This window comes from Acinonyx jubatus, chromosome E1 (assembly GCF_027475565.1).
Source record: "Acinonyx jubatus isolate Ajub_Pintada_27869175 chromosome E1, VMU_Ajub_asm_v1.0, whole genome shotgun sequence".
Lineage (NCBI taxonomy): Eukaryota > Metazoa > Chordata > Mammalia > Carnivora > Felidae > Acinonyx > Acinonyx jubatus.
Genome location: NC_069397.1, coordinates 49,104,781 through 49,130,108, shown reverse-complemented (window position 1 = coordinate 49,130,108; position 25,328 = coordinate 49,104,781). Strand labels below are relative to the sequence as shown.

Genomic DNA, 25,328 nt, shown 5'->3' with positions numbered 1-25,328 from the left:
GAACAGGCCTCACATCTTAGAGAACGCCAGAACAGTGGTCGGGAGAGGTTCTATGACTGGTCCAAGAACAGAGTTAGCAGGACTTGGATTAAAACTTTGAAATTGACTGAACACCCCCCTTTGATTTTTTGGTTTTGCTTGGGGTTTGGTTTTGTTTTACCAAGGATTCAATATTCATTATGTTTATTGTTTACTTCCTGTCTTTTGTGTCTAGAATGTAAATCCTCTGAGGAAAAAAAATGTTTGCTTTTCATTACACTGGTATCTCCAAGCGTCTAGAGTAGTCTTTGTCACATAGTAGGTGCTCAATAAATTTCTGGTGAAATAAATAAATGCATATGTTTGTCTTCCTATTTTAACTTTCTTCAGGATAAACAATGTGTTTTTCCATCTAGAGACCACCTCATGCATAAGAAGTTCTCAAGAAACATAAGATGAAGGAATACGGGAATGTCCTCTTTTTTTTCCCCTCAGCTTCAAATGAAAAACCTATTTCCTCTTTTCCTTCTCCTTCTCCCCACCCCCCTTCCGCTTCTCCTCAGCCTCTTCCTCTACCTCCTCCTCCTCTTCCTCCTTTTTTTGCCCCATAAATTTGATTCAATCTCACTTCCCTTTATTTGGGTACTCTATGTTTCCTTTACTCCAAATTTCTATCAACATCTTTCAAACCCACGCTTTGAGAGTAGGTTATATTTAAATGTTTTTACACTTATACTTCTTTTCCTATGCCCAAATTTCCCGTGAAATTGAAACGAATGAGATATCAGGTTTCATCTGTGTACCTGTTTAACACATAACTGCTTATTAAAATTTATGTGGGCCAGCAGTCTTTCACAGTTAGCGCTGGAAACGCTTCTGTAAATTAGTAAGTAAATGAAGCATAGGAAGCGTGATAGGAGGGGATAACACAAGGTTCTCTGATAGGGTAAGTCCTAAAGTTGGTGGGTCACGAAAAGGTTGGAGGAAAGAATTTCAGTTGCGCTTCAAGGATGAGAAAGTTTACCTGGTGGACAAGATCGCACAAAATTTTGTGGAGCCTAAAGGAAGAGTATGTGTACCCGGCAATGGGAGAAAGCCGTAGAGGAGGGGAAATTAAAAATCGTTAGGTAGAGCCAGTGCATAGATGGGCTGTGAGATGTGGTTTTAGGGTAGGGATTAATAACAAGCTAACAAGAAATTGGAAGGGGAGATTTTCTCCAAATACACATGTCTGTGCACAGCTATACACAGGGCAATATGACACGGAAAGATCCCGAAGATGCTGAGGTTAACCTCCGAGGAAGTCCCTCTGTAGGTGTCTGTTCCTGCCATCTCAAGAGGTCCCGTGCAGAATTTGGGATTTGGTTCTCCAGAGCAGTGCCGGTATTGGTGGTCATGCCTGACCATGTTTTCTCTTGTTTTTGCTGAAATGAGAAATCATGTGAAACTTATTTTTGTCCCTTAATTCTTCCTTTGGAAGTTGTCTTCCGCGTGGTGAGAGTATAGCCTTTAAATATCCATATTTTTGCAGTGAAAATAGGTTTTTCTCTTCTGCAGTGGCGATCATAGCAAGATAGAAGGTTTGTAACTGTCCTTAATGAATGCAATATATTTACTTAAAAAAATATTGTTTGCCCAGGAAATCCAAGAGCCTTAGAACCTCTGGTGCAGGAAATAGATTGATCTAATTTCTGTAGGACCTTTCACTGATAAGATTTGTGTTTTAGGAAGATCACTCTGGCAGCTGTGTGGAGAATGGGCTCAAAGCACGTGGACATCGTAATAATCTGTGTTAGAGAGAGGGGGGGACCAAAAGGGAGACCAGTGTAATATAGATGGGAGGACAGACTCAGGAGATGCTTAGGAGAGAGAAACAATCTGATGTGGTAGTTAATGCTATATGAGCTGGAGGAAGTGAGAAAGGGAGGAGATCAGGGTGGTTCTTGTTTCTGGTCTTGGCTACTGGGGGAGTGGAGAGAATGCCACTTAACTAGGACAGCAAAGCAGGAGTACACAAAATTCATGCAACTACGGAGGTATTCCTTTTAAATGCCATAATTTCTATGAATAACATGAATTTATTTCTCAGTTTTGGTTCCCCGCATCTTGAAAATGTTTCCTTTGCTTTTCCACAGTATAATTTCCCTTTCTGGCTGCTTCTGCTCTAGATGTTTCTACATATTTTCACTCTTGAGCATTTCTGCTTTCCCACATTATATCTCTAGAACCACAGCACGTGATCCTTTTCATTTCTCTTTTTGAGGACGTTCAAGTTTCTAGAGGTACCTTCCCCATATATTTTTCTGTATGTCTCCAACATTGTCTGTTTTCACACTTCTAGAAGTTGTGTCTTGTATCTGCTCCCCCCTAGCTTTTCTTTCCAGTGGTAGGTGCTCAAGTTTATCCCCTTACATTTGCCTCTAGTAATAGCTTGTCGTGTAACATGATGTGAAGATTCTCTGCTGTTTAAATTATCCTGTAGTCTCTGAGAAATCGATTACATTTCCTCCTTCTATCACGAATAAGTTCCCATTTTGTGGCGACATCATTAAAATGCCATCTCATTTTATTTACTTCGAATCTTTAGATCCAGAGCTGAAATTCGTATTAATTATTGCTCTATTCTCCTTTCTTACCATTAAAATGTAAGTCCATTTGAATGTCCAACAATTTTTAGTCAATTATACATAAAATCCATTTTGCCTTGGAATGATATGAACCGCCTTGATGAAAATCCTTGTGTAATTTCATGAGGCCATTAAAAACTTTAAGGATTCTCTTTCTGGTTGAAAAAAGATTTTTTTTCTATAAAATAAAATAAATGAAACATTTTGCTTTGTATTTCTTTCATTTTCCCCATAGGTTTTTAATATTTCCCATCTTTCCACTTCTTATCCCTTAATTTTAATTTTCTTCCTCTTTACCATTTTCCTATATGCCAGCAAATATCCAGCCTTTTGTCTCCCTGTCTGTTCTTAATAACTATTTTTTTCTGTTTTGTTTTATTCTTCAGGCTTTGAAAAGATTGGCTTTGGATTTATAGTGACTGATAGACTCATTATTTTCAATGTTCATTTTTCTATGTTATAAAAATACTTCTTCATATACTATGGCAGGAATCAGTTTACACAACTTCTCTTTATAAACATCCAAGTGTCTGGAAATCCCGAGAATGAGGAAGTCCTTGATGTTTCATACGATTTCCAACAGCTACCACTTTATCTTCTTTGACAAGCTTTTTTATTTTGATGAACCAGAGCTGAGACTTCATCAAAGGCCAAAACACTGTCGTAACTTAAAATCCTTATAACACTTTAGGGGTGCCTGGGTGCCTCAGTTGGTTAAGCAGCCAACTTCGGCTCAGGTCATGATCTCACTGTTCATGGGTTCGAGCCCCGTGTTGGGCTATGTGCTGACAGCCCAGAGCCTGGAGCCTGCTTCGGATTCTGTCTCCCTCTCTCTCTGCCCCTCCTCTGCTTGTGCTCTGTCTCTCTCTGCCTCTCAAAAGTGAATAAATGTTTTAAAAAAAATTTTTTTTTAAGCCCGGAAAAAATAAATTATTAATGTATAGAAAAAACTGACATCAGGCTTCACTAGGACAAATGTCTTTCTTTACTGATGTAGATGATTGATTCAGTGTATAACAATATGTGCCTTGATTGATCAGATGAAGGTGGCCACCCGTGTTCACCACTGTTTTTCCTAAAGTCTTCATTTTGGTCCCAACATCGAAACACTCATCATGAAGTCTTTGAGGACGAAATCAATCCCGAGCATTACCCTGATGACTCTTTTGAACCGGTGCCTCTGGAGTTCCATGGAAAAGAAGCCATAAGGTAACTAACCAATTATGTACACTTATAGGTAAAATTGTAATGAACTAAGGTAGAAGGGACCAACCACAGGTCAAATGTTAAAGATGATGTGCTTTTGAAAGTTCCATTCTTTCAGGTATTTCTGCCATCATTCTAAATTTCTTTCATTCATCGTTTTAAAAGGAAGTACTGGGGCTCCTGGGTGGCTCAAGTGGCTGAGCGTCTGACTCTTGATTTTAGCTCAGGTCATGATCTCACTGTGGTGAGATCGAGCCCCGTGTCGGGTTCTGCACTGGGCGTGGGGCTGCTTGGGATTTCTCCCTCCCTCTCTGCCCCTCTCTCTCTCTCTCTCTCTCATTCTCTTTCTCTAAATAAACAAATAGCTAAATAAAAGTAGAATTTTGCTGCTGATAGTGTCAGCAGCAAAATTCAGCAGCCCTAGTTATTTCCCTATTTTCTGTCTTCTACTTTCTATCCCCACCATTTACAATCTCCTCTCTGCATTGTCTTCTAATACACTCACATTGTGGTAAGTATTTATGCACGTATATAGTGCATATAATACACACATGTTTCAAACTTGGATTATCTGCCTTTAGAGAGTGTACAGATTGTGGTTTTGAAGTCAAAGTTTTCTTCATGATTTCGGAGCTTGGTAACTTTTTGCTAAACTATGTGAGATCTCTGAACCTCATTTTCTTCGTTTCTCAGAAAAGTGTAATGTAATTCAGCAGGATAATGACTTCTCGAGGGATTTAAAGAAGCAGTGAGATAATTAAATATGCCTGTTACGTAATAGGAATCAGATACATATTAGTTTTGTATCTTTATCCACATGGGTGCAGTTGATTGAAAGGGCATAGAAATAACAAATGATGCAGAGGGAAACATTAGTAAAGGTTTTCAGGGAAACCCAGGAAGATGCATAGACAATGACTTCCTGATTCCTAATTTCATCATGTTTTAGTGCCTGCTTTTCTAGGTGTTTGCTTCTTTGATTAAAAGAGATTACTGAGAAATACTCCTAAAAGACATTCCATTCTTGTGAGGTTATTTTTTTAAAAGTGTTGACTGAGAAGAAAATGGAGCATAGTGATTACAACGTGGTCCGTGGATTTAAACCACCCAGTTTGAATCCTGGCTTTGCCGCTTGCTAACTGTGTGATCCCAGCTAAATTACTTAACTGGTCTGTGCCTCAGTTTCTGTATCTTAAAAATGGGCATAACACTGGTAGAAAGTTTGCTATGAAGAGTAAATGAGCTACCATGTGTAAAGATTTTAGAATAGTGCCTGGCCCAAAATAGGCATTCAATGACTGTTTGCTATTAGGAATATCCAAAAGAAATTCAGTCAGATATGCTCGCATCAGTTCACTTATTTTGAAACAGTTAGGTCAACGGTGACTGGCAAATATATCTTGGAGGAGGGGACATGAACAGGGAGACGACAGAGAAAGGAGAAAACTAAACCTGACATGGAAACATCAGGAAGAAAACCCTCTACTTCCTGGAGCTGGAACGTCTCAAATTCTGCCGTTGCTAGTCGTCTTTTCAGCCGGTGCACCTGTGTGAAAACGTATATAGCTATTTCAGGTTATCATGTCCCTTACCATGAGCTTCCAGGAGCTGTGTTGACACCAGAAATTTTACCTGGATTAACAAGTTAAATTAGGGCTGAGTTCCATCAGTCAGGCCAGAAGCTCATCTTTCAGCAACGTGGTTCAGTAAATGCTCAGAACCCTAACCCTGACTTATATTCATCCAGGGAGCAACGGAGACGGGTATGGTTGTGTGGTCATTCACTTCTCCTAAGTGGATGCTGCTAGCAATTCTATCCCGTGGTCTGAGATCCAGTTTGGCATTAATACTCTGACATGAACTGAACTCCCGGGGACATACGAGAGCTCTAGCCTGTCTAAACCTGAACTCTCCTGTCGTCTACCTTGACAGCTCCTCCTTCTATACTTGGTAGCCCAACGTGCCTCAAACCAGCCCCTCCGATCGTTCGGGGTCAGACTATTTCTGCTGGCAAATTAGTTACTTCATTCATTTACTCATCATCCATTAAGCCCTCTGCCAGATCTAGGATTCAAAGAGTAATGACGGCCGTCAACCTCAGGACAGGCAGAGCCCAGGGGAAAGCAGGCAGTTATATAGATAATTAGTAAAAAGAGTAGTAGAGATGACTGCAGAGAATAACCCAGCAGAGAGAGGGATCATTCAGCCCAGCCTAAGGGTGGTGGGAAAGGTCAGAAGGAGATAACTATTGAGGTGAGCCTTAAGGGAGGAAAAGGTCTTGGTCACAGAAATTGTGGTGGGGCATGTGAAGGTTCTTCCAACCAGGGAGTATGATGTGAGCAACATAGCACAGCAAGAAACAATATGTGTGTGTGTGTGTGTGTGTGTGTGTGTGTGTGTGTGTGTGTGAAGAATGACAAGAAAATGATATTTCAGAGCTCAAAGCACAAGGCTAGAAGAAGGAGAAGTAAATCGTGAGAGGTATGGGCCAAATCAGATCACATAGGGTTTTGTCTGCCAAATTAAGAAGGACAGGCTGCCCTGTATAGTGTGGGGAATCACCAAGTAATTTTAGGGAGGCAAATTGGACAACCAGACCTTTGTTCGACAGCTTTATGGATTGGATTTGAAGGCAACACAGCTGGAGAAGTGGAAACAGGTCAGAGGTTGTCAGTCTGGGGTTGGTCAGGAAAAGGAGTTGCTGGAAATACCGTGTAAGTAAAGGGGTTTGGTATGGGGATGAAGAATTCAAAAAAGTACTAAAGATAGAAGAGGAAGATGCGAGAAAGTTGTAGCCAGAAAGTCAGGGGCATAGCCACTGAGGACCTTATCCTGATGTGTGGAAATGGGTGGGTTTCGACAAGTTTGCTGGTAAACTGCTGTGAATGGGGGGATTCTCTGGACAAATGCCCACCAGTTTTCTTAACCTGCGGCAGCAAAACGGGGTTTGTCAAGGAGTCTGAGCAGCTGCTACAAATCTGGAGTCTGCCCATATGTCTGCCCCCATGACCTTCAGGGAACAATGGCCTGTCTTCACTTGCCCAAGGTCTCTTAAGTCCAATACAGAGAAGGATTTCTGAGAAATGTAGTCCCTGGTGTGCCCTCTGCATTGGAGACAAAGGTCTAGGCTGAGGCGAATGGATAACTGACCGTCAAGTTCGGAGGTTGAGGTGAGAGACGGCAAAAATCTGGACTCGAAGGTCACGGACAAGTGACAAAGGGATAAATTCAAATAAATTCATAAAGTTACATTCATAAATCCATAAGGTTAAATTATAATACTTGTGTGGGCCACAGGTGGAGGTAAGAAAGGTAAAGAAAGAATCGTGGACGTTTCTTAGGCATTTAGTTCGTATTCCTGGGTGGATGCTGAAAACACCAAATGACATAGAGAACTGAAGTGGGGGTGGTTTAGAGGGAAAAAATAATATACGCTGTGTGGTTTTGAGGTGAGGAGATACAGCAAAAAGCTGTACCTTTGAGGGGCGCCTGGGTGGCCCAGCCGGTTAAACGGCCGACTTCGGCTCAGGTCATGATCTCGCGGTCCATGAGTTCGAGCCCCGCGTCGGGCTCTGTGCTGACTGCTCAGAGCCTGGAGCCTGTTTCAGATTCTGTGTCTCCCTCTCTCTCTGCCCGTCCCGTATTCATGCTCTGTCTCTCTCTGTCTCAGAAATAAATAAGTGTTAAAAAAATTTTTTTAAATAAATAAAAAAAAAAGCTGTACCTTTGAGACTTTGAAGACAGGCATAACGACACAAATCTTGGGATCATTAGAATCTAAGTAAGAGTTGAAGCAGTGAGAGTGGGTAATATTGTATAGCAGAGATTTGACAATAAGAAAAATAGTGGAATAGTGTGGAATCCAGTTTAAGGAATCCATAAAGTATGCTGAGCAGAAAAGTAAGAGAATGATATGAAAATCAAGAAGGTAGAAGCCAAAGAAATAAAGCCTTGAAAGAAGAAAGGAGAAAGTAGATACTTAATACAGCATCTCTTTTTTTTTTAACGTTTATTTTATTTTTGAGCGAGAGCATGCGAGAGCAGGGTAGGGGCAGAGAGAGGGAGACAGAGGATCCGATCCAAAGCAGGCTCCATGCTGTAGCTCAGAGCCCCACGCGGGGCTCGAACTCATGAACCGTGAGATCATGACCTGAGCCAAAGTCAGATGTTTAATTGACTGAGCCACCCAGGTGCTCCATTAATACAGCATGCATTCAACAATGACTGGAAAATGTCCGTTGGATTCAGTAGAATGTCATTGGTGTCTTTGCTGAGGATAGTTTCAATGGAGTTGTAGGGTCAAAAGCTATGTTGCTTTAGGTTGGGAGTAAATGTGAGATACAGAAATGGAAATAGAGAGTCGAGACTATATTTTGATAAATGTGCCCATGAAGGAGATGAACAGTTAACTAATAGCTGGAAAGGGGTGCAGGACTGAGGGAAAGTCTCTCCCGCCTCCTCCCTTCCTATCTTATTCCTCTTCTTCTTTCCTTCCTTTCTAACAATAGTGGCTTTTTCTTCATTTGCAAACTGAGGACAACACCTGGAGTACATGAAATGCCCAGTTTGATAAGGGTATGAGCAGGTCTGGGCAAAGCTTTTGGGGGGCGGTATGAGCTTTTACCACTGCCCTCCTTGGATCCCATTACGAAGGCAACACCCTACCTTGTGAGGTTCAGGTGCAATTGCAAACTATAGTATTGGCAGTTAACATAATCTATGTTATCCAAAAATGTACTTACCTCAAAGTTGCTTAATCTTCTTTCAGAATCAGAAATATTAGAAAAGAATATGATGGAAAGCCTGAAAACATAGAAGCATTGCAAGGTAAAGAGAAAAACTTCATTGTTTTGATGATTTTTTTTTAATTTTTTTTTTTTTTACATTTATTTATTTTTGAGAAACAGAGTGAGACAAAGTGTGAGCGGGACAGGGGCAGAGAGAGAAAGAGACACAGAATCTGAAGCAGGCTCCAGGCTCTGAGCAAGCGGTCAGCACAGAGCCTGATGCGGGGCTCGAACCTGTAGACTGTGAGATCATGACCTGAGCCGAAGTCGGACGCTCAACCGACTGAGCCACCCAGGCGCCCGATGACGTTTTTAATGAAAATAATTTTTTTTTTTGCTTCCTGAAAATACAAATAGTCATAGTGCAAAATCAGAGGATGAATATAGATAAAAAGAAAAATTTTTAAAAACCACATTTCTGCTATGAGGGATAGTCCTCGATAATATATTTACATATAGTATTTAAAAAAACAGGACTGTACTAATTATGCTGGATTTTTTTCATTTTATTTAAATTCAAGTTAGTTAACATATAGTGTAATAATGATGTCAGGAGTAGAATTTAGTGGCTCATCAGTTACATATAACACCCTGTGCTCATCCCAACAGGTGCCCTCCTTAATGCCCATCACCCATTTAGCCCATATCCCCAGCCCCCTCCCCTCCAGCAACCCTCAGTTTGTTCTCTGTATTTAAGAGTCTCTTACGGTTTGTCTCCCTCTGTTTTTACATTATTTTTCCTGCCCTTCCCCATGTTCATCTGTTTTGTTTCTTAAATTCCACATATGAGTGAAATCATATGATATTTATCTTTCTCTGATTGACTTATTTTGCTTAGCATAATACCCTCCAGTTCCATCCACATAGTTGCAAATGGCAAGATTTCATTCTTTTTGACTGCCGAGTAATACTCCATTGTGTGTGTGTGTGTGTGTGTGTGTGTGTGTGTGTGTGTGTGTATACAGCACATCTTTATCCATTCATCCATCAATGGACATTTGGGCTCTTTCCATAATTTGGCTATTGTCGATGGTGCTGCTCTAAACATTGGGGTGCATGTGCCCCTTTGAATCAACATTCTTGCATCCTTTGGATAAATACCTAGTAGTACAATTGCTGGGTCGTAGGGTAGTTCTATTGTTAACTTTTTGAGGAACCTCCACACTGTTCTCGAGCGGCTGCGCCTGTTTGTGTTCCCACCACTTAGGCAAGTTTATAATCTGTGACTTAGATTTGTCAAACAGAGCTTGAAGTATCACCAGCATTGTTTTTACTTTCAGAGAACTTTCCATCATCTGTTTTGGGCAGCAGTTTGCCTGGTTTTTATATTCTCTGACAATAGAATTCCATCTGTTGTCAATCTTTAGAGAATCTCTAAAAGTTCTAGGATGCTAATGGACCTCTATTGTTTCTCCATGGAGTCAGATAATTTTTCAAATATTAAAGAAAAACACGATCAAGTCCTAAGCACTCATATAAAAAAAAAAAATGCCTGTGACATGTCCTGGGTCCCAGCAGACCCCCTCTAGAGGCCACATCCATACTTTTGTCATACGGAACAGAACAGTGACCAGTGCCTGGGGAAACTTTACGATCCTCTCCTCAACTGGTCCACCCTCCCTCTAAATATCGAATAAATACCCCTTCCCTCTATATCTGGCCCTTCTGTCTCCGCTCTGGGAGCCTCTGTGAGAATGTTCTTCCACACCGCTTTCCTTTACCCAGGAAGCAAATACTCTCTTTACTCTGCTTTATTCCTGGTAGCAAAGGCAATTCTTTAACATCAAATTGATATATTCATTGACACTCAAAGGATTTGGGCAGGGAGAAAGGCAGACATTTATTTCTCAGTCTTGATCCAATTTCTCCAGAGAAATTAAGGTTTTTTTCTTCATAAATAGACACAACTAAATACGTCATCTTACAGGGGGCATCTCCGAATACCAGTGAAATGAAGTGCTAAGATACATTTGACTCTTGTGACTTTTTTAAGGTTCATTCCATCTGAATATGGTCCAAAGGCTACTTTTCACCTTTTATCCTAAAACAGGCATATTTCTTGACATATATGAAGGACAAGTGACTGCAATCCTTGGACATAACGGCGCTGGTAAATCGACACTGCTGAACATTCTTAGTGGGTTGTCTGTTCCTACGAAAGGTAAGGAAATAGTTTCACAAGCGGCTGATTAAGCAGGCTGTTTACACAGTTGCATAATTTAGAATAGGAAATATTTATTTCATATTTATATAAATTCATGAGAAAGCTTGTATCTCCCCTCTGCTATTGTTTGCTGTTCCCTGTATTCTTGGCATTGCCATAGACCCTGATATTTGTGTGGAGAATAATCTGAATTTCTGAAATTAAATAATCTGAAATTAAATGTATTAATTATACAATTATAAAATGTGAGGTTTCTTCAACTAGTATCCCATATTATCACTCTTCACAGAGTTACTATCCTGGTGGTGAATAAAATTTCTAGGGGTGCCTGGGTGGCTCAGTTAAGCATTTGACTTTGGCTCACGTCATGATCTCACGGTTCATGAGTTCGAGCCCCACATCAGGCTCTGTGCTGACATCTCAGAGCCTGGAGCCTGCTTCGGATTCTGTGTCTCCCTCTCTCTCTGCCCCGCCCCTGCTCACTCTCTGTCTCTGTTTCTCTGTCTGTCTCTCAAAATAAACATTAAAATAAAATGAAATAAAATAAAATTTCTATTTTAGGATCAGCCACTATTTATAATACCCAACTCTCTGAAATAACGAACATGGAAGAAACTAGAATGAACATTGGATTTTGTCCACAATTCAATATTCAATTTGACTTTCTGACTGTGAGAGAAAACCTCAGGCTATTTGCTAAAATAAAAGGGATTCAGTCCAAGGAAGTGGAACAAGAGGTAGGTGAACATATTCGAATTGGTGGCTTTGAAAATACTTTACTTTGCTCTTGACCATATTTGTAGAATTTTTTTATGTTTATTTATTTTTGAGAGAGACAGAGATAGCACGAATGGGGTTGGAACAGAGAGAGAGGGAGACACAGAATCCGAAGCAAGCTCCAGGCTCTGAGCCATCAGCACAGAGCCCGATGCGGGGCTTGAACCCACAAACCGTGATATCATGACCTGAGCCAAAGTCGGTCGCCCAACTGGCTGAGCCACCCAGGCGTACCTCGTGACCATATTTTTTTTAACTATTACTTTATTTTTTCATAAATAAAGTTGATGAAGTTCTTAGAATAGATTTCTCCTAATTATTAGAAAAACTGAAGTAAAATATTTTGTATTATGTAGATGGGTTTTTTTTGATAGGTGAAAAGAGTCATAATGGAATTGGACATACAAAACACTCAAGACGTTATTGCTAAAAAATTGACTGGTGGACAAAAGAGAAAACTGACACTTGGGATTGCCCTTTTAGGAGATCCTCAGGTAAGAGGGAAAAAATTTTTTTTGAAATTAATTTGTACTGAAGGATATCAAGCTATCATTAAAGTCTAAACTCTACCAAATATGAGAGGAAATTTGTGATGGGGGCCATACAAGCCTCTGGGGAATCCCGTGGAAGGCTGTATTTGAATCTAGGAACTATATGGGTTTCCATGCAACTTTCTGAAGGTCCTCACTTGGAACTGAAAGATACTTTCATACTCTTCCTCGTCTGTAGGTTTTGCTGCTGGATGAGCCAACTACTGGACTGGATCCTTTTTCAAAGCACCAAGTTTGGAACCTCCTCAAGGAGCGGAAAACAAACCGTGTGATCCTTTTTAGTACCCAGATTATGGATGAGGCTGACATCTTGGCTGGTGATTCTTGGCTTCTTTCTTCTAACTAGTTATTTAAGGACTTAACATGAGAGATATTGTCTATAGTCTTTTTTTTTTTTAAAGAGAATCTTGCTTAAAGTCCATTTGAGTAATGACATTCTAAAGATGCACTTTGCTTCAGAGGAATGCTGAGCTCCCCATGAGTTCTTAGTATATGTGTCGCCGAAGCAAGCACTCCCCCTGAGTTCTTAGACCCGTGCTTGATGTATCTTCTTGTCTGTAACTTTTTTCACTGTCTACATTAATCACAAGTACATTTAAAATTTTTTGAAACTCCAATATTAACTTTCATATAGTTTTTTGTTATTGGGTAGAAAAAACTTTTCGCTGGGAAAACTTTCTAAATTTACAAGCCTTCGTTGCCTTCTTAAGAGGATCTTTGTTTCACTAATCGAGGGTACGAAGATGCAATATTGGAGAATGTTCTGCCTAAGACATAGTGGCAGGTGGAGGACTAGTTTCAGTGAGCCAGAAAAGGGTATGGAAGAAGAATCTGGAACAAATTAAGTCAGAAACGACGCCATGAAAAGAAGAGAAAGTTTACTGTCTGACGTGCAGTACGATCCTATACTAAGTTTCCTTAAAATATACTTGACTTCCATGTCCACTACTTCCTGCCTCAATAAAGCTATGAAACAAGCCATCCCCAAACTTAGTGTCTTGAGTCAATAAGCATTTATTTAGTGCATAAGTTGGAGAGTTGGCAATTTAGGGTGGGCTCACTTAGAGAGATTTTCCCATCTTTGACTGGGTTCACTTACTTATGTCTGGTAGTTGAATGGCCATTGGCAAGGCCCGTTGGATAACCTAAGGTGACTTAGGTGACAGCCCCACTCTAGATGTATTTCATCTTCCAGCAGACTACCCCAGGCATTCTCATGGCAGGGACTGAGGCTCTAGAGACCAAGTCCCAATGCATAAGCCCATTTCAAGCCTCTATTGGCCAAAGTAGGCTAACATGGCATTGGCCAAAGAAAATTGCATGGTGGAGGCAGATATCAAGGGGTAGAGCAGATCTCCTTGATCATGGTGAGAGAACACTGCAAAGTTACATAGTAAAGTATGTGCACGAAGGGAGAGTTGAAGATTGGGCCTCCTTGTAATGTTTTATGCCATTGGATAACCCGTGAGGGACACAGTGAATTTCTGAGTCCTGCTTCAAAGTAGGCATGGGGATGAGAAATGGTGCTGTACCCAGAAGCTCAGTCATATGAGACTACATTCATACTGAAAAACCCATTCAGTGTGTTGGTCTCCAGAGCAGAAAATATACCCATATAAGGAATTCACATAATTTATTCTTTCTTTCTTTCTACTCAGATAGGAAAGTGTTTCTGTCTAATGGGAAGTTGAAATGTGCAGGGTCATCTTTGTTTCTGAAGCAAAAATGGGGTATTGGATATCATTTAAGGTAATGTATTCTGGGAGTAACTTAAAAAAAATTTTTTTTAATGTTTATTTATCTTTGAGCGACAGAGAGACAGAGTGCAAGCAGGGGAAGGGCAGAGAGAGAGGGAGACATAGAATCCAAAGCAGGCTCTAGGCTCTGAGCTGTCAGCACAGAGCCTGACGCGGGGCTCCAACTCATGAACCGTGAGATCATGATCTGAGTCAAAGTCGGACACTTAACTGACTGAGTCACCCAGGCGCCCATGGGTGTAGCTCTTTAATATGACTGTCGATACAAGGGGTGGCATTTCATGTAATCCTCTAGAGGTATAAGAAAACCAACCTAATATTTGGTGGAAATTGATTTACAATAAACAGTACAATGTATCTCCCTGATTGACATGTTCCTTGTTGGTTGTTTCTTGGTTTTAAACATGTAGATTTCCAAATGCTTATATATCTTTCAATAAAACATTTCTTGGCTAATATATAAAAATTTATAATTATGTTTTCAAAAAGCAAGTAATTTAAAAAAATTTTTAGTTTATTTTTTGAGAGAGAGAGAGAGAGAGAGAGAGTGGGAGAGACATAGTGTGGGAGGAGTGGGGGGTGGAGGAGGAGGTGTGGAGAGAGAATCCCATACAGGCTCTGCACTCTCAGTGCAAAGCTCTACGTGGGGCTCAAACTCACAAACCATGAGATCATTACCTGAGCGAAAATCAAGAATCAGATGCGTAACCAACTGAGCCACCCAGGCGCCGCCCCCCCCACCCCCCCACCGCCCAGAAAAAGCAAGTGATTTTTAATGAAACAATTGGCCCTGAAGGTCTGAAATTTTGTTCCAAGACATCTTTATGCGTCAGAATCAACTTTGATGTCAGAATACCATGTGGGATAATTTAGAAAGCACAGCATATCAACAAGCAAGTTATTAGCATGAATAGAAGCCATTTGCTACAAAAAAAGCAATTATTTATTAAAGACCCTATTAATTTTTTAATGATCCAGAAGTAATGTTTCATGTACTTTACATCCTATCATGATTTTATATGTACATATCTCAATATATATTTTATTTATTTATATATATGTAAATACATATATATATACACACATATATATATGTATTTACATATATATATATAAATACATATATATATACACACATATGTATTTACATATATATATACATACATATATATATATACATACACATATATATATATGTATATATATATATACACACATATGTATTTACATACCAGCCTGCTATCTATCCATATCATATGTATACTGAAATTTCAACTTACTTTGGTTACATTTCAGGAAGTTGGCTGGGGGTTTGGGATTGACATGTAATACCTGTATTTTTTCCCATTTAAAATAATTCCAACAAGGCTACCATTTAGCACTTGGAAGTAGAATATCTGATTTCTGGGAACCTGATTCCTGAAGTTAGCAGGAGACGCCTGTAATATATTCAAATTATTGAATGGAAAACTGTCTTGTGATGAGCCATGGTGTTGGAGAAGAATTCAAAAGACTTCTGCTTCTTTTGTAACCTTAGTTTACGCAGGAATGAAATGTGTAATCTGGAGAGAATCACATCCCTCATCAGGCGGCACGTCCCTGATGCCAAGTTAAGAGCAGAAAGTGAAGAAAAACTTGTGTATCTTTTGCCCTTGGAAAGAACAAACAAGTTTCCAGGTAACTTACTATATGGTCGCAGAGACTACAGCTAAGTGTCCATGCATTCTGTCTCCTGTCAGTTGGATTTGAAAGCTTATACCCATGAAAATATTTATTCCTAAGAGCTCTGCCTCCTGTTTTCAACATAATGAAGTGTGTTATCAGATACATGGCTTTCATGTGAGATCAACTAAAATTTCCATGAATGTATTTCACTGAGAAACCCAGATTTGCTCTCTTCGTCAGCATTCAATGAAGCTTTGAAATATCTCTTTTCTGAAAGAACAAAAACTTTTCATTTCTGTTAGAGACACAGATTAAATAAGGCCTTACTATTTTTTTTTATTTAAAAAATTTTTTTTAACCTTTATTAATTTTTGGCAGACAAAAAGAGACAGTGTGAGTGGGGGAGAAGCAGAGAGAGAGAGAGGGAGACAGAATCTGAAGCAGGCTCCAGGCTCTGAGCTGTCAGCACAGAGCCCAGCTCGGGGCTTGAACTCACGAATCACGAGATCATGACCTGAGCCAAAGTCAGATGCCTAACTGACGAGGCCACCCCGGAGCCTCTTGATGACTTTTTAAGTAGACATACATACTCACACATGGCCATGGTGATACAAGAAATGTTAAAGCTTCTGAAATAAAAAAGAGATTTAAAATAATAAAATTGATTTGAAGGACCAGAGAACATGGGGATGTTCTTATCGGATTATTGTGGCAGCTTTAATTTGAAAATGCTTTTAGATTTATCTATTCTGAGTGATCTTTAGGATTTCAGTGTATTTATCAGCAATTTTAATTGCATTAATTTATTACTTTCTTCTTTTTAGATCTTTACAGGGATCTTGAAAAGTGTTCTAATCAGGGCATAATGAATTATGATGTTTCCATGACAACTCTGAATGAAGTCTTCTTGAATCTAGAAGGCAAATCAACAATTGATGAGCCAGGTATAATAATGCATGTCTAGCAGAAAATTAAGAAAGAAAAAAACAGAAAATGACCATGTATTGTCATATTTGTAGATTTTTATGTGGAATTCTGCCTAGAATGTTATTAGGTATAAAATAGAGTTGCCTGCTTTTAAAAGAATCATAGTTATTTTATTTTTATTTAAATTTTTGTAGTGTTTATTTATTTTTGAGACAGAGAGAGAGAGAGCACATTCGAGCAAGTTGGGGAGGAGCAGAGAGAGAAGGGGACAGAGGATCCAAAGCGGGCTCCACACTGACAGCAGAGAGCCCGATGCAGGGCTCGAACTCATGAACCACGCGATCATGACCTAAGCCAAAGTCAGACGCTTAACTGACTAAGCCACCCAGGCGCCCCTAAAAGTATTGTAATTATTTTATATCTAACATTATCAGACCTGGTGCTGGGTAATTACTTTGTAACATTTGTCTCCCTCTTATGGCAGTAACACTCACATCCCTTTGCAATGCCCACTTGTCCTTTATCATCAATAGCTTCCTACTAATGTCATGAGTCCTGGCTTTGTCTCTTACCTGCCATTCTCTATAAAAATGTACTCTTACTTAGCTCATAAATTAATTCTCATTAATGTATTAACAACAGGTAACTTGATAAGATGATATGTTCCCTTAGTTCGGTTTGTAATAATAATCATTAGAGGCATTTCGGGGCTAACTATGTGCCAGCCATTGTGCTCAGCTGTTGGATTACATTGTTCCTAATTCCCATCATAACTGTGTTATGCAGGGAGAACACTAAGATTTGGAGAAGTTGAGTGATTAGCCAAGACATAAAAGCTGCCACGAGGCATATGTGGGATTTGAACAAGAGGTCTTTCATGGACTTTCTATTCCTTAAAACCAGTGTCTTGAAATAGTCACTGGGGTGTCAGTCATCAGTAATTCTGTGGAGGAGCTCCAGATGACAGAGCAGACCTTTTAGAAACTCAGTTACATACATTTATCCTCATGTTTTCGCATAAAACTCGCTCTGCAAAAATCCCTTGGTAATACGCTGCTATTGGTTTGAAAGAATAAATGCTTCCCAAGAAGCCTAACTCAGTCTCAAAAGTTAATATACTCACTCATTGGAATTGGATCCATTATATTTGTCTGAAGGACACATTTTCAATGTAAGAGTTATGGATATCAGTAGCTTAACTTATTAAAAGTACTGTTTCAAAACATTCTGGTGTCGTTTTCAAAGTTTCTAAAGAGAAAGTACAAATAGCGCAGCCCGTTATAATGGTTTACTACATGGCTACAGATGTTGGCATTTGGAAACAGGAGAAAGTCAATGAGACAAGGGATGCTGGAACTGAGTCTGTAATGCAACAGGCTCCTTGCTCTCTTCCTGGATTGAGAAAGGCCATCAGTACCAGAACTCTCTGGAGACGACAGGTGTGTGCAATGGCAAGGCTTCGCTTCTTAAAGTTAAGGCATGAGAGGAAACTGCTTTTGTCCTTGTAAGTATCAGATGGCTTCCTTTTTGTTGAGTCTACTTTATTTATTTATTTTGAGAGCAAGAGAGAACAAACAGGGGAGGGACAGAGACCGAGGCAGAGAGAGAATCCCAAGCAGGCTCTATCTACACTGTTAGCAGAGATCTTGATGCGGGGCTCAAACTCACAAACCGTGAGATCATGACCTGAGCCGAAATCAAGAGTCAGACACCAAACCAACTGAGCCGCCCAGGCACCCCAGTATCAGACTACTTTAAATCTCTCTAGTGAATATGAGCAGAAAAGTTCAAACATGAAGAAAACAAGTCTATTAATTTCTTCATGTGTTTAATAAATGTTTTTCCAGTGCTTATAGTACTATCCTACAGAAGTGAGTACAACTGAAAAGGCCTTTAGACTTATATCGTGTGGGGAGGAAAAATACTAACTAAATAATTACACAATAAATATGTTAATCATTTATTATGTCACAAATCCTTATTGAGGCTTGTTATGTGCTAGGCATTGTTTTAGGTGCTATGGTGTTCTGGCTGGGAGGAAAAGATAACAAATAACAAATATAGAAACTAAATAAATTATATGGTAGGTGACACAAAATAGAGTAAAGGGATGGGAAGGGCTGGTGGGAGTTAGGGGTTCGTTATAGTTCTAAATAAGGTGATCAGTGTTGGCCTCTTTGAAATGGTCACATTTGAGCCAAGACTGGAAAACGTGAAGGGATTAGTAAATAGGAGGGAGAGAACCCCAGTTTAGAGCAGAAAGCATCAATCGTATTTGGCAAAAAGGGAAGTCATGAAAGGTTTTAAGGCGAGAAGATCTGAAAATAGATAACTCTTTCGAGGTGCTTGGCCATGGAGGGAAGTAGAAAGATAGGTAATAGCTGAAGAGAGATTGAAGTCGGGAAGTTTCTTTCTTTTTCTTTGTTGTTGCCTCCCCCACCCCCTTAATCAATGGGAGACATTAGAAAATGCTTCAGCCATGGTAAGAATATGCCAATAGGATGAAAACAATGAAAGATGGGCTAACAAAGCAAGGTGTCAGGGCAGGTGGCAAAGGTCTGGGTTCAGAGCAGTATTGAGAAGAACTGAGCTTTGGTTGTGAGCAGAGATAACATCTATTACAGCAGAAGGACAGACTGAGGGGATGGAAATGTTTTCTGTCCTTGGAGGGGAGGTGATAAGATCAGCGAGAGTTTGGACTTCATTTTTCCCCTGTGAAGGGAGAAGGTGGTAGAGCCTAAGTCTGATGCGAAAGAAGTCGTTGCAAAGAGTGGACTCACCAAGTTTAATTAGAGAAACAAAAGGATTACTTGAGAGATTTCCAACTGGTAGTTTGAGCTGGAAGAATGCATTCTAGGACCTGAAAACTGTGCATTAAATATGGCATCTAGTTTCATGAAAATTAAAGTATACACAAAACAACAGCTGATGCAAGTTAAAATGGTACTTGAAATTGTACACATTGCAAGTTTGAGGGCAGTGTGAAATAAGGCTTCTTTCCCTTTAAAACTATGCAGATAGGCTGTTAGAGGCTCCCGATATCCCATCCAATGTTTTCCCTGTTGTCCTGATCAACCAGCGAACCCACCAGAGGAACCCACTTGGATTTCACCTTCTCTTTTGATGCTCTTATTATCCTTGGAAATCTCGCAGTATGATATGATTTATGAAAAATTTTGAGCCCTCTTTCAGATTAACGTCATTGTCATTTTATGTAACTAACCGCCATATTTGTATGTTGAATTTCCAAAAGTTGGCATTTCTATGGCATGTTTTGTGACTTAAATAGTTGGAGGGAAGATGTTTTAGACTTGCATTTTAATTTTCTTTTACTTAGGTTACTACTACTTGGTATTCCTTTAATCCCTACCATTTTTGTGAAGATAGTGGTTGCGTTATCTCATTCCACTCATTGTCGGGAGCTCTCATCCAGTATGTATTTTCTTTCTCTGGAACAACCCTCACAGACTCCTCTTACCAGTCTATTGGTCATCAACAATACAGGTGAGAAATAGGGATTAAATCTACTCTTGGTTTTTATCATCAAAGATCTTTTGAAACACAAACCCGAGCAGCAAAAAAGACCTATATTAAAAATAGCTTGAGAGGCAAGGGGGAGAGGCGGTGTGTGTGCCAGAGCTTGCTTTGTTTTCAAATTAAGGAAGTTGATAACATGTTTTCAAACCAAGAAAAGTAATGGACATAATGGATAATATCAAATTACCTTCATCTCATGAAGATGTCTTGAATGGGTCCCTCGTACAGTAAATATCACTGCAGAGTTGGCCACATACAACAGGTTAGATAATGAGTAGGACCGATTTGTATCATCAGTAGAACAAGCCTAGCTTAGGAGGTTTGTATTTTGTGTATAGTATTTGTAGCTACAAACATTACAGACATCTGGCAGAGTTTATAAAAATCGCTAATAAAAAGTTTTATTTCTGTGAGAATTGCAAATCTAGCCCTCAGGAATAAATCCTTTTCCCTTCAAAAAAGTACAAAATCCGCGAACATATTTCTGAAAGGAGTCTGTTGCACTCAAGACAGTAGACCACATTTCATTGTCCCGTCCCAGCATCGGAATTAATCTCAGGATATTCTCAGAGAGTGAAGGTCCTTATCATGTTATCCTGGGCATTCCTTAACGTGAGGAGACATCTTTGCTATTTTAAAGCTTAGACGTTGGTTTCCTTGATGTTATTCTGCCTTCCTTCGTTGATTACATTAGGATCAAATATTGAAGACTTTATGCAGGCACTGAAGCGTCAGGATATACTTCTGGAAGTAGATGATTTTAGAAATAGAAATGGCTCCGATGATCCTTCCTACAATGGAGCCATCATAGTGTCTGGTGACCGGAAGGTATGTTTGCATCCATGTACTGTTGAATCATGAATGGGGTCTTGCCACCTTCTAATACTTGAGATCTATAGAGAAGCAACTCAACTCTTGAGTCCTTGTTGAGTTAAAGTATGAAATTGTAATCCTTTAAAGAGCACACGTTTCTATCTCTTAAAGGGATCATCTTTTATTCGTGATTTGTTTTTTATTTTTTAAAGTTTATTTATTTTGAGAGGATGGGAGGAGGGCCACAGAGAGGGAGAGCAAGAAAATTCCCAAGTAGTCTCCACATTGTCCGCACAGAGTCCTATGTGGGGCTTGAACTCATTCACTGCGGGATCATGACCTGAGCCAAAACCAAGAGTCAGAAGCTTAACCAGCTGAGCTACCCAGGCACCGTTATTAATGATTTTATTTGTTATAAAAGCAATGCATGTTTTGCAACAGCATGGATAGATCTTGAGGGCATTAGGCTAAGTGAAACAAAACAGATAGAGAAAGGCCAATACTACGTGGTATCACTTATAAGTAGAAAAAAAAAGTCAAACTCCTAGAAGCAGAAAGTAGAAAAGTGGTTGCCAGGGGCTAAGGGTGGGGAAAATAGGGATAGGCTTGTAAAAGCGTATAAGCTTTCAGCTATAAGATAAATAAGTCTTGGGGCGCTTCAGTGGCTCAGTCAGTTGGGCGTCTGACTTCGACTTCAGCTCAGGTCATGATCTCACGTTTTGTGGGTTCCAGCCCCGCGTCAGGCTCTGTGCTGACAGCTCAGAGCCTGGAGCCTGCTTCAGATTCTGTGTCTCCCTCTCTCTCTGCCCCTCTCCCACTTGTACTCTGTCTCTCTCTCTCTCAAAAATAAATGAACATAAAAAAAAGATAAATAAGGTTTGAAGACCTAATGTGTAATGTGGAAACTATAGTTGATAACACTGTAAGGTATAATTGTAATTTGCTGAGTGGAACTTAAATGTTCATATATATTATATATAAGTGTTCATACATATATATGCACACACATATACATTTGAGGTGATGGAAATGTTAACTAGATGGGAGGAATCTTTTCACAATATATATGTATGTCAAATCATTATGAACTACATTTTAAGTAGATTAAAATGTTGTTTGTCAATTACACCTCCATAAAGCAGAAAAAAAGCAACTCATTTTTAATAGGGAAATTAAAACATTACTGGGATATGTAATACAGAAGGGAAAATTCTCTAAATAATTTCATTTCTTTATTTTCCCATATTATATTTCTAACTGTTGTTTGGTAAATGTCTTCTACACACTTTTCCTTTATAAAAATACATTATTTTTAGAACAATCTCATATTCTAAGACATATTTCCTAAGTTGGAATTGTATTAGAGGGCCCTGAAACTCTTTCTGTCACATAAAATATAAATCGTTGACATCCTTTCATGTTAGTGAATGTTCATCTATTTCATTTACAGAATAAGTCATTTGGATTACCAAAATAATGCATTCTTACAACAATTCAAAAAGATTGAAGTGTCAAAGAAAAACTAATAGTCTCCTTCTCACCCTAATTCCACCCTGGTCCTTTATAAGTTGTACAGAAAGTATGATTGCTTTAAGAATTTAAAACTTATATTTGTGTGTCTTTTTTTTTTTAAGGATTACAGATTTTCAGTTGTGTGTAATACCAAGAGAATGACTTGTTTTCCTGTTCTTATGGGAATTGTTAGCAATGCCCTTCTTGGAATTTTTAACTTTACTGAACTTATTAAAACAGAGAGAAGCACATTTCCTTTTGTAAGTACAGTATTCACTTATATAAGAGACTATTTAATGAGGGATAAAGGGGGAGAACTCTATAGCTTACCACCTGAGTTTGAGTCCTGTTTCTGCTATTTATTAGGAACTTTCTTAGCCATTCCTTGCTTTACTGTCTTCATCTATAAAATGGGGAATATAATTGTATCTACTATATATAGTTATTGTGAGGATTAAATCTGTTTCCTCAGTGCCTAGAACAGAAGCCTGACCTTTTTCATTCATTCTACAAATATTTCTTGAGTGTCTACCTGATACTTAGAGACTCGTTTTATCACTGGCCTCATCCTTCCAGTCTAACATCTTATCTAATCGGGGTGTTTGGGTGGCTCAGGTGTTTGAACGTCTGACTCTTGATTTCTGCCCAGGTCATGATCTCATGGTTCGTGGGGTCGAACCTGCATCGTGCTGTCGGCACGGAGCCTGCTTGGGATGCTCTGTCTCCCTCTCTCTCTGCTGCTCCCCTGCTTGCATGAGTGCTCTCTCAAACTAAATAAATGCATTGAAAAAAATAAAATAAAATCTTGTCTATTCAAAATTATCCACAGCTCCCCAAGACATAGAACATTAAAAGAGCCAAGATCCAAAGACACTGAAAACTGTAAAATAATAGAGAAAAATAATAGGTCTGTTAAAGAATCTGTCTTGAATAACTCTTCACACTTAACTAGGTACCTAATACATAGTTTCTAAAATCAGTGAATGAATGGACTTGCTTAGAAATCTAGAACACTTACAAAGCTTCAAATGCAAATCCTTAATCTTACATCACTTCTCCCTAGGGGAGTTTATTGAGTATGTGACATACATTGACTAAAGCAAGTGTAGAAAGTATACGCCACATCCACCCCCAGCCCCCAATCCTGTGGTATCTCACTGGGGTCCAGGCTTCCTCCACCAGGCATGCCTCCTCCTGGGTCCTCCCTCCCCCCAACACCACAGTGCTGCCTCCTAGAATGCTTCCACCTGGGATACCCCCCAGCCATGCCCCCACCACCTGTGCCTCCTGGAGCTGGAGGACTTGGCCCACCATCAGCAGGAACCCCAGGGGCTGGACATCCTGGGCATGGACACTCACGTCCTCACCCATTCCCACCAGGTGGGATGCCCCATCCAAGGGTGTCTCAGATGCAGCCAGCCCACCGTGGTCTTTATGGCTTAGGACACCCCCATGCTGGGCCCCCAGGCTCTGGGGGCGGGGGACAGCCACCATCCCGATGGCCACCTGGAGTGCCTCATCCCGGACCTATTCCAAAGGGCATGCCCCCTCGAGGGCCTCCGTTTGGATCTCCCATGGGTCACCCAGGTCCTATGCCCCCACCTGGGATGCATGGACCTACTCCAGTGATACCTCCTCGTGGATATACTAAGCCTCCGCAACCCCCACCCAGTGGCTACCAGTGGGGGCCCCTCCCTCCATCCAGACCCAACCCCCGGCCTCCAGTTCCCCCTGGTGGCCCACTTCAAGGCCCTCTTTCTCAGTGATTTCTCATTCTCTTGCCTCCTATTCTATTTTCCCGATATTTTTTCAATTACTTGGACCAGTCACAGTTGCTGTAGCTCCCTAGAGCTAAGGCACTAATCCCTCTTAGGCCATTTTTTTTTTAATGTAATTTTTTTTTTCACAGGAGGTTTTATTTGTTTTTAAGTGTATTTATTTATTTGTGGGGGGGGGGGGGCGCGGGGAGAGCAAGAACAAGTGGGGGAGGGGCAGAGAGAGAATCCCAAGCAAGCTCCTCGCTGCCAGCACAGAGCCCAGTGTGGGGCTTGAACTCACCAAGCATTGGTCCTAAGTGTTTTGCAAATGCACAGAGAAAATAAAACTAAACTCCTTGTTTAAGGGGGGAAAATGTGGAGAGTAAATAGACGGATAGATCACACTGAAATTTATGAGAATATACAATCCAACTCTAAAATTATGATTATTTAACAGTTCTGTGGTGTTTTCTCTATCATTTTATTTTATTTATTTATTTTTTGAAGTTTACTTACTTATTTTAAGAGAGAGAGAGAGCACAAGCACAGCCCATGATTCCTGGCTTGAACTCATGAACCATGAGATCATGACCTGAGCCACATCAAGAGTTGGATGCTCAACTGACTGAGCCACCCAGGCGCCCCATTTTTTCTCTTTTGTTTTAAATTCTGAAGTGTCCTTTTGGGTCTTGGCTCTTTTCTGTTTTGTGTCTTATGAGATACAGTGCAGTTTTTGATTATATACGATTTTAATAACTGTCCTCAGCCTTCAAGTAATTCCTAACAGGTGTGTTTAATTATTGTAGATAAAAAAGGGAAAAATGGTGGAAATTGGGTGAATGTTTACAAGTATATGCATAGTGGTTGTAGAGAATGAAATTTTTATAGTAAGAAATTAATATAATGGCACCTCTAGTTTTTTTTTGCCTATGAAATAAGGCCGTTTCTGTACTCTTTTTTTCTTTTTTCCCAGTCCATTGTTATAACAGTAATACATTACCCTGTCTGAAAAACAACTTAGATTTATAGTAAAGACCCTTCCATGCCTTAAAGAGTAATTTAAATATTTCTAGATGTCCAAAAGTGTTTTACGCAGGAAAGATTTGCCCTCCTCTAATTATATTTCGCAGGTAGGGACAAGAACAGCTTCAAGTTCAAGAGTTTTAGAGGCTATTATCTATAATTCATCTACTTGGAAGCAGGGAACCGGAACAAGCAGTCTCTCTGCTTCAGAGACTATTAGTGCAGCTCCAAAGAGTATATGTCTTT

The 25,328-nt window shown here is 39.8% G+C and overlaps 1 protein-coding gene across 5 annotated transcripts in view; it reads left to right on the top strand.

The window, feature by feature from the left end:
* ABCA10 (ATP binding cassette subfamily A member 10) overlaps nucleotides 1-25,328 on the top strand; it is an 83,311-nt gene that overhangs the window by 34,329 nt on the left and 23,654 nt on the right. For all 5 annotated transcript variants that reach the window (XM_053212401.1, XM_027047825.2, XM_053212400.1 and 2 more), the window contains 13 exons: nucleotides 3,647-3,815; nucleotides 8,581-8,639; nucleotides 10,650-10,760; nucleotides 11,325-11,500; nucleotides 11,915-12,034; nucleotides 12,270-12,408; nucleotides 13,750-13,840; nucleotides 15,386-15,525; nucleotides 16,338-16,457; nucleotides 17,746-17,944; nucleotides 19,778-19,944; nucleotides 20,672-20,805; nucleotides 22,425-22,562. In XM_053212401.1, coding sequence (XP_053068376.1) covers nucleotides 3,647-3,815; nucleotides 8,581-8,639; nucleotides 10,650-10,760; nucleotides 11,325-11,500; nucleotides 11,915-12,034; nucleotides 12,270-12,408; nucleotides 13,750-13,840; nucleotides 15,386-15,525; nucleotides 16,338-16,457; nucleotides 17,746-17,944; nucleotides 19,778-19,944; nucleotides 20,672-20,805; nucleotides 22,425-22,562 — 1,763 coding nt within the window. The remainder of the gene's footprint in view (nucleotides 1-3,646; nucleotides 3,816-8,580; nucleotides 8,640-10,649; nucleotides 10,761-11,324; nucleotides 11,501-11,914; nucleotides 12,035-12,269; nucleotides 12,409-13,749; nucleotides 13,841-15,385; nucleotides 15,526-16,337; nucleotides 16,458-17,745; nucleotides 17,945-19,777; nucleotides 19,945-20,671; nucleotides 20,806-22,424; nucleotides 22,563-25,328) is intronic.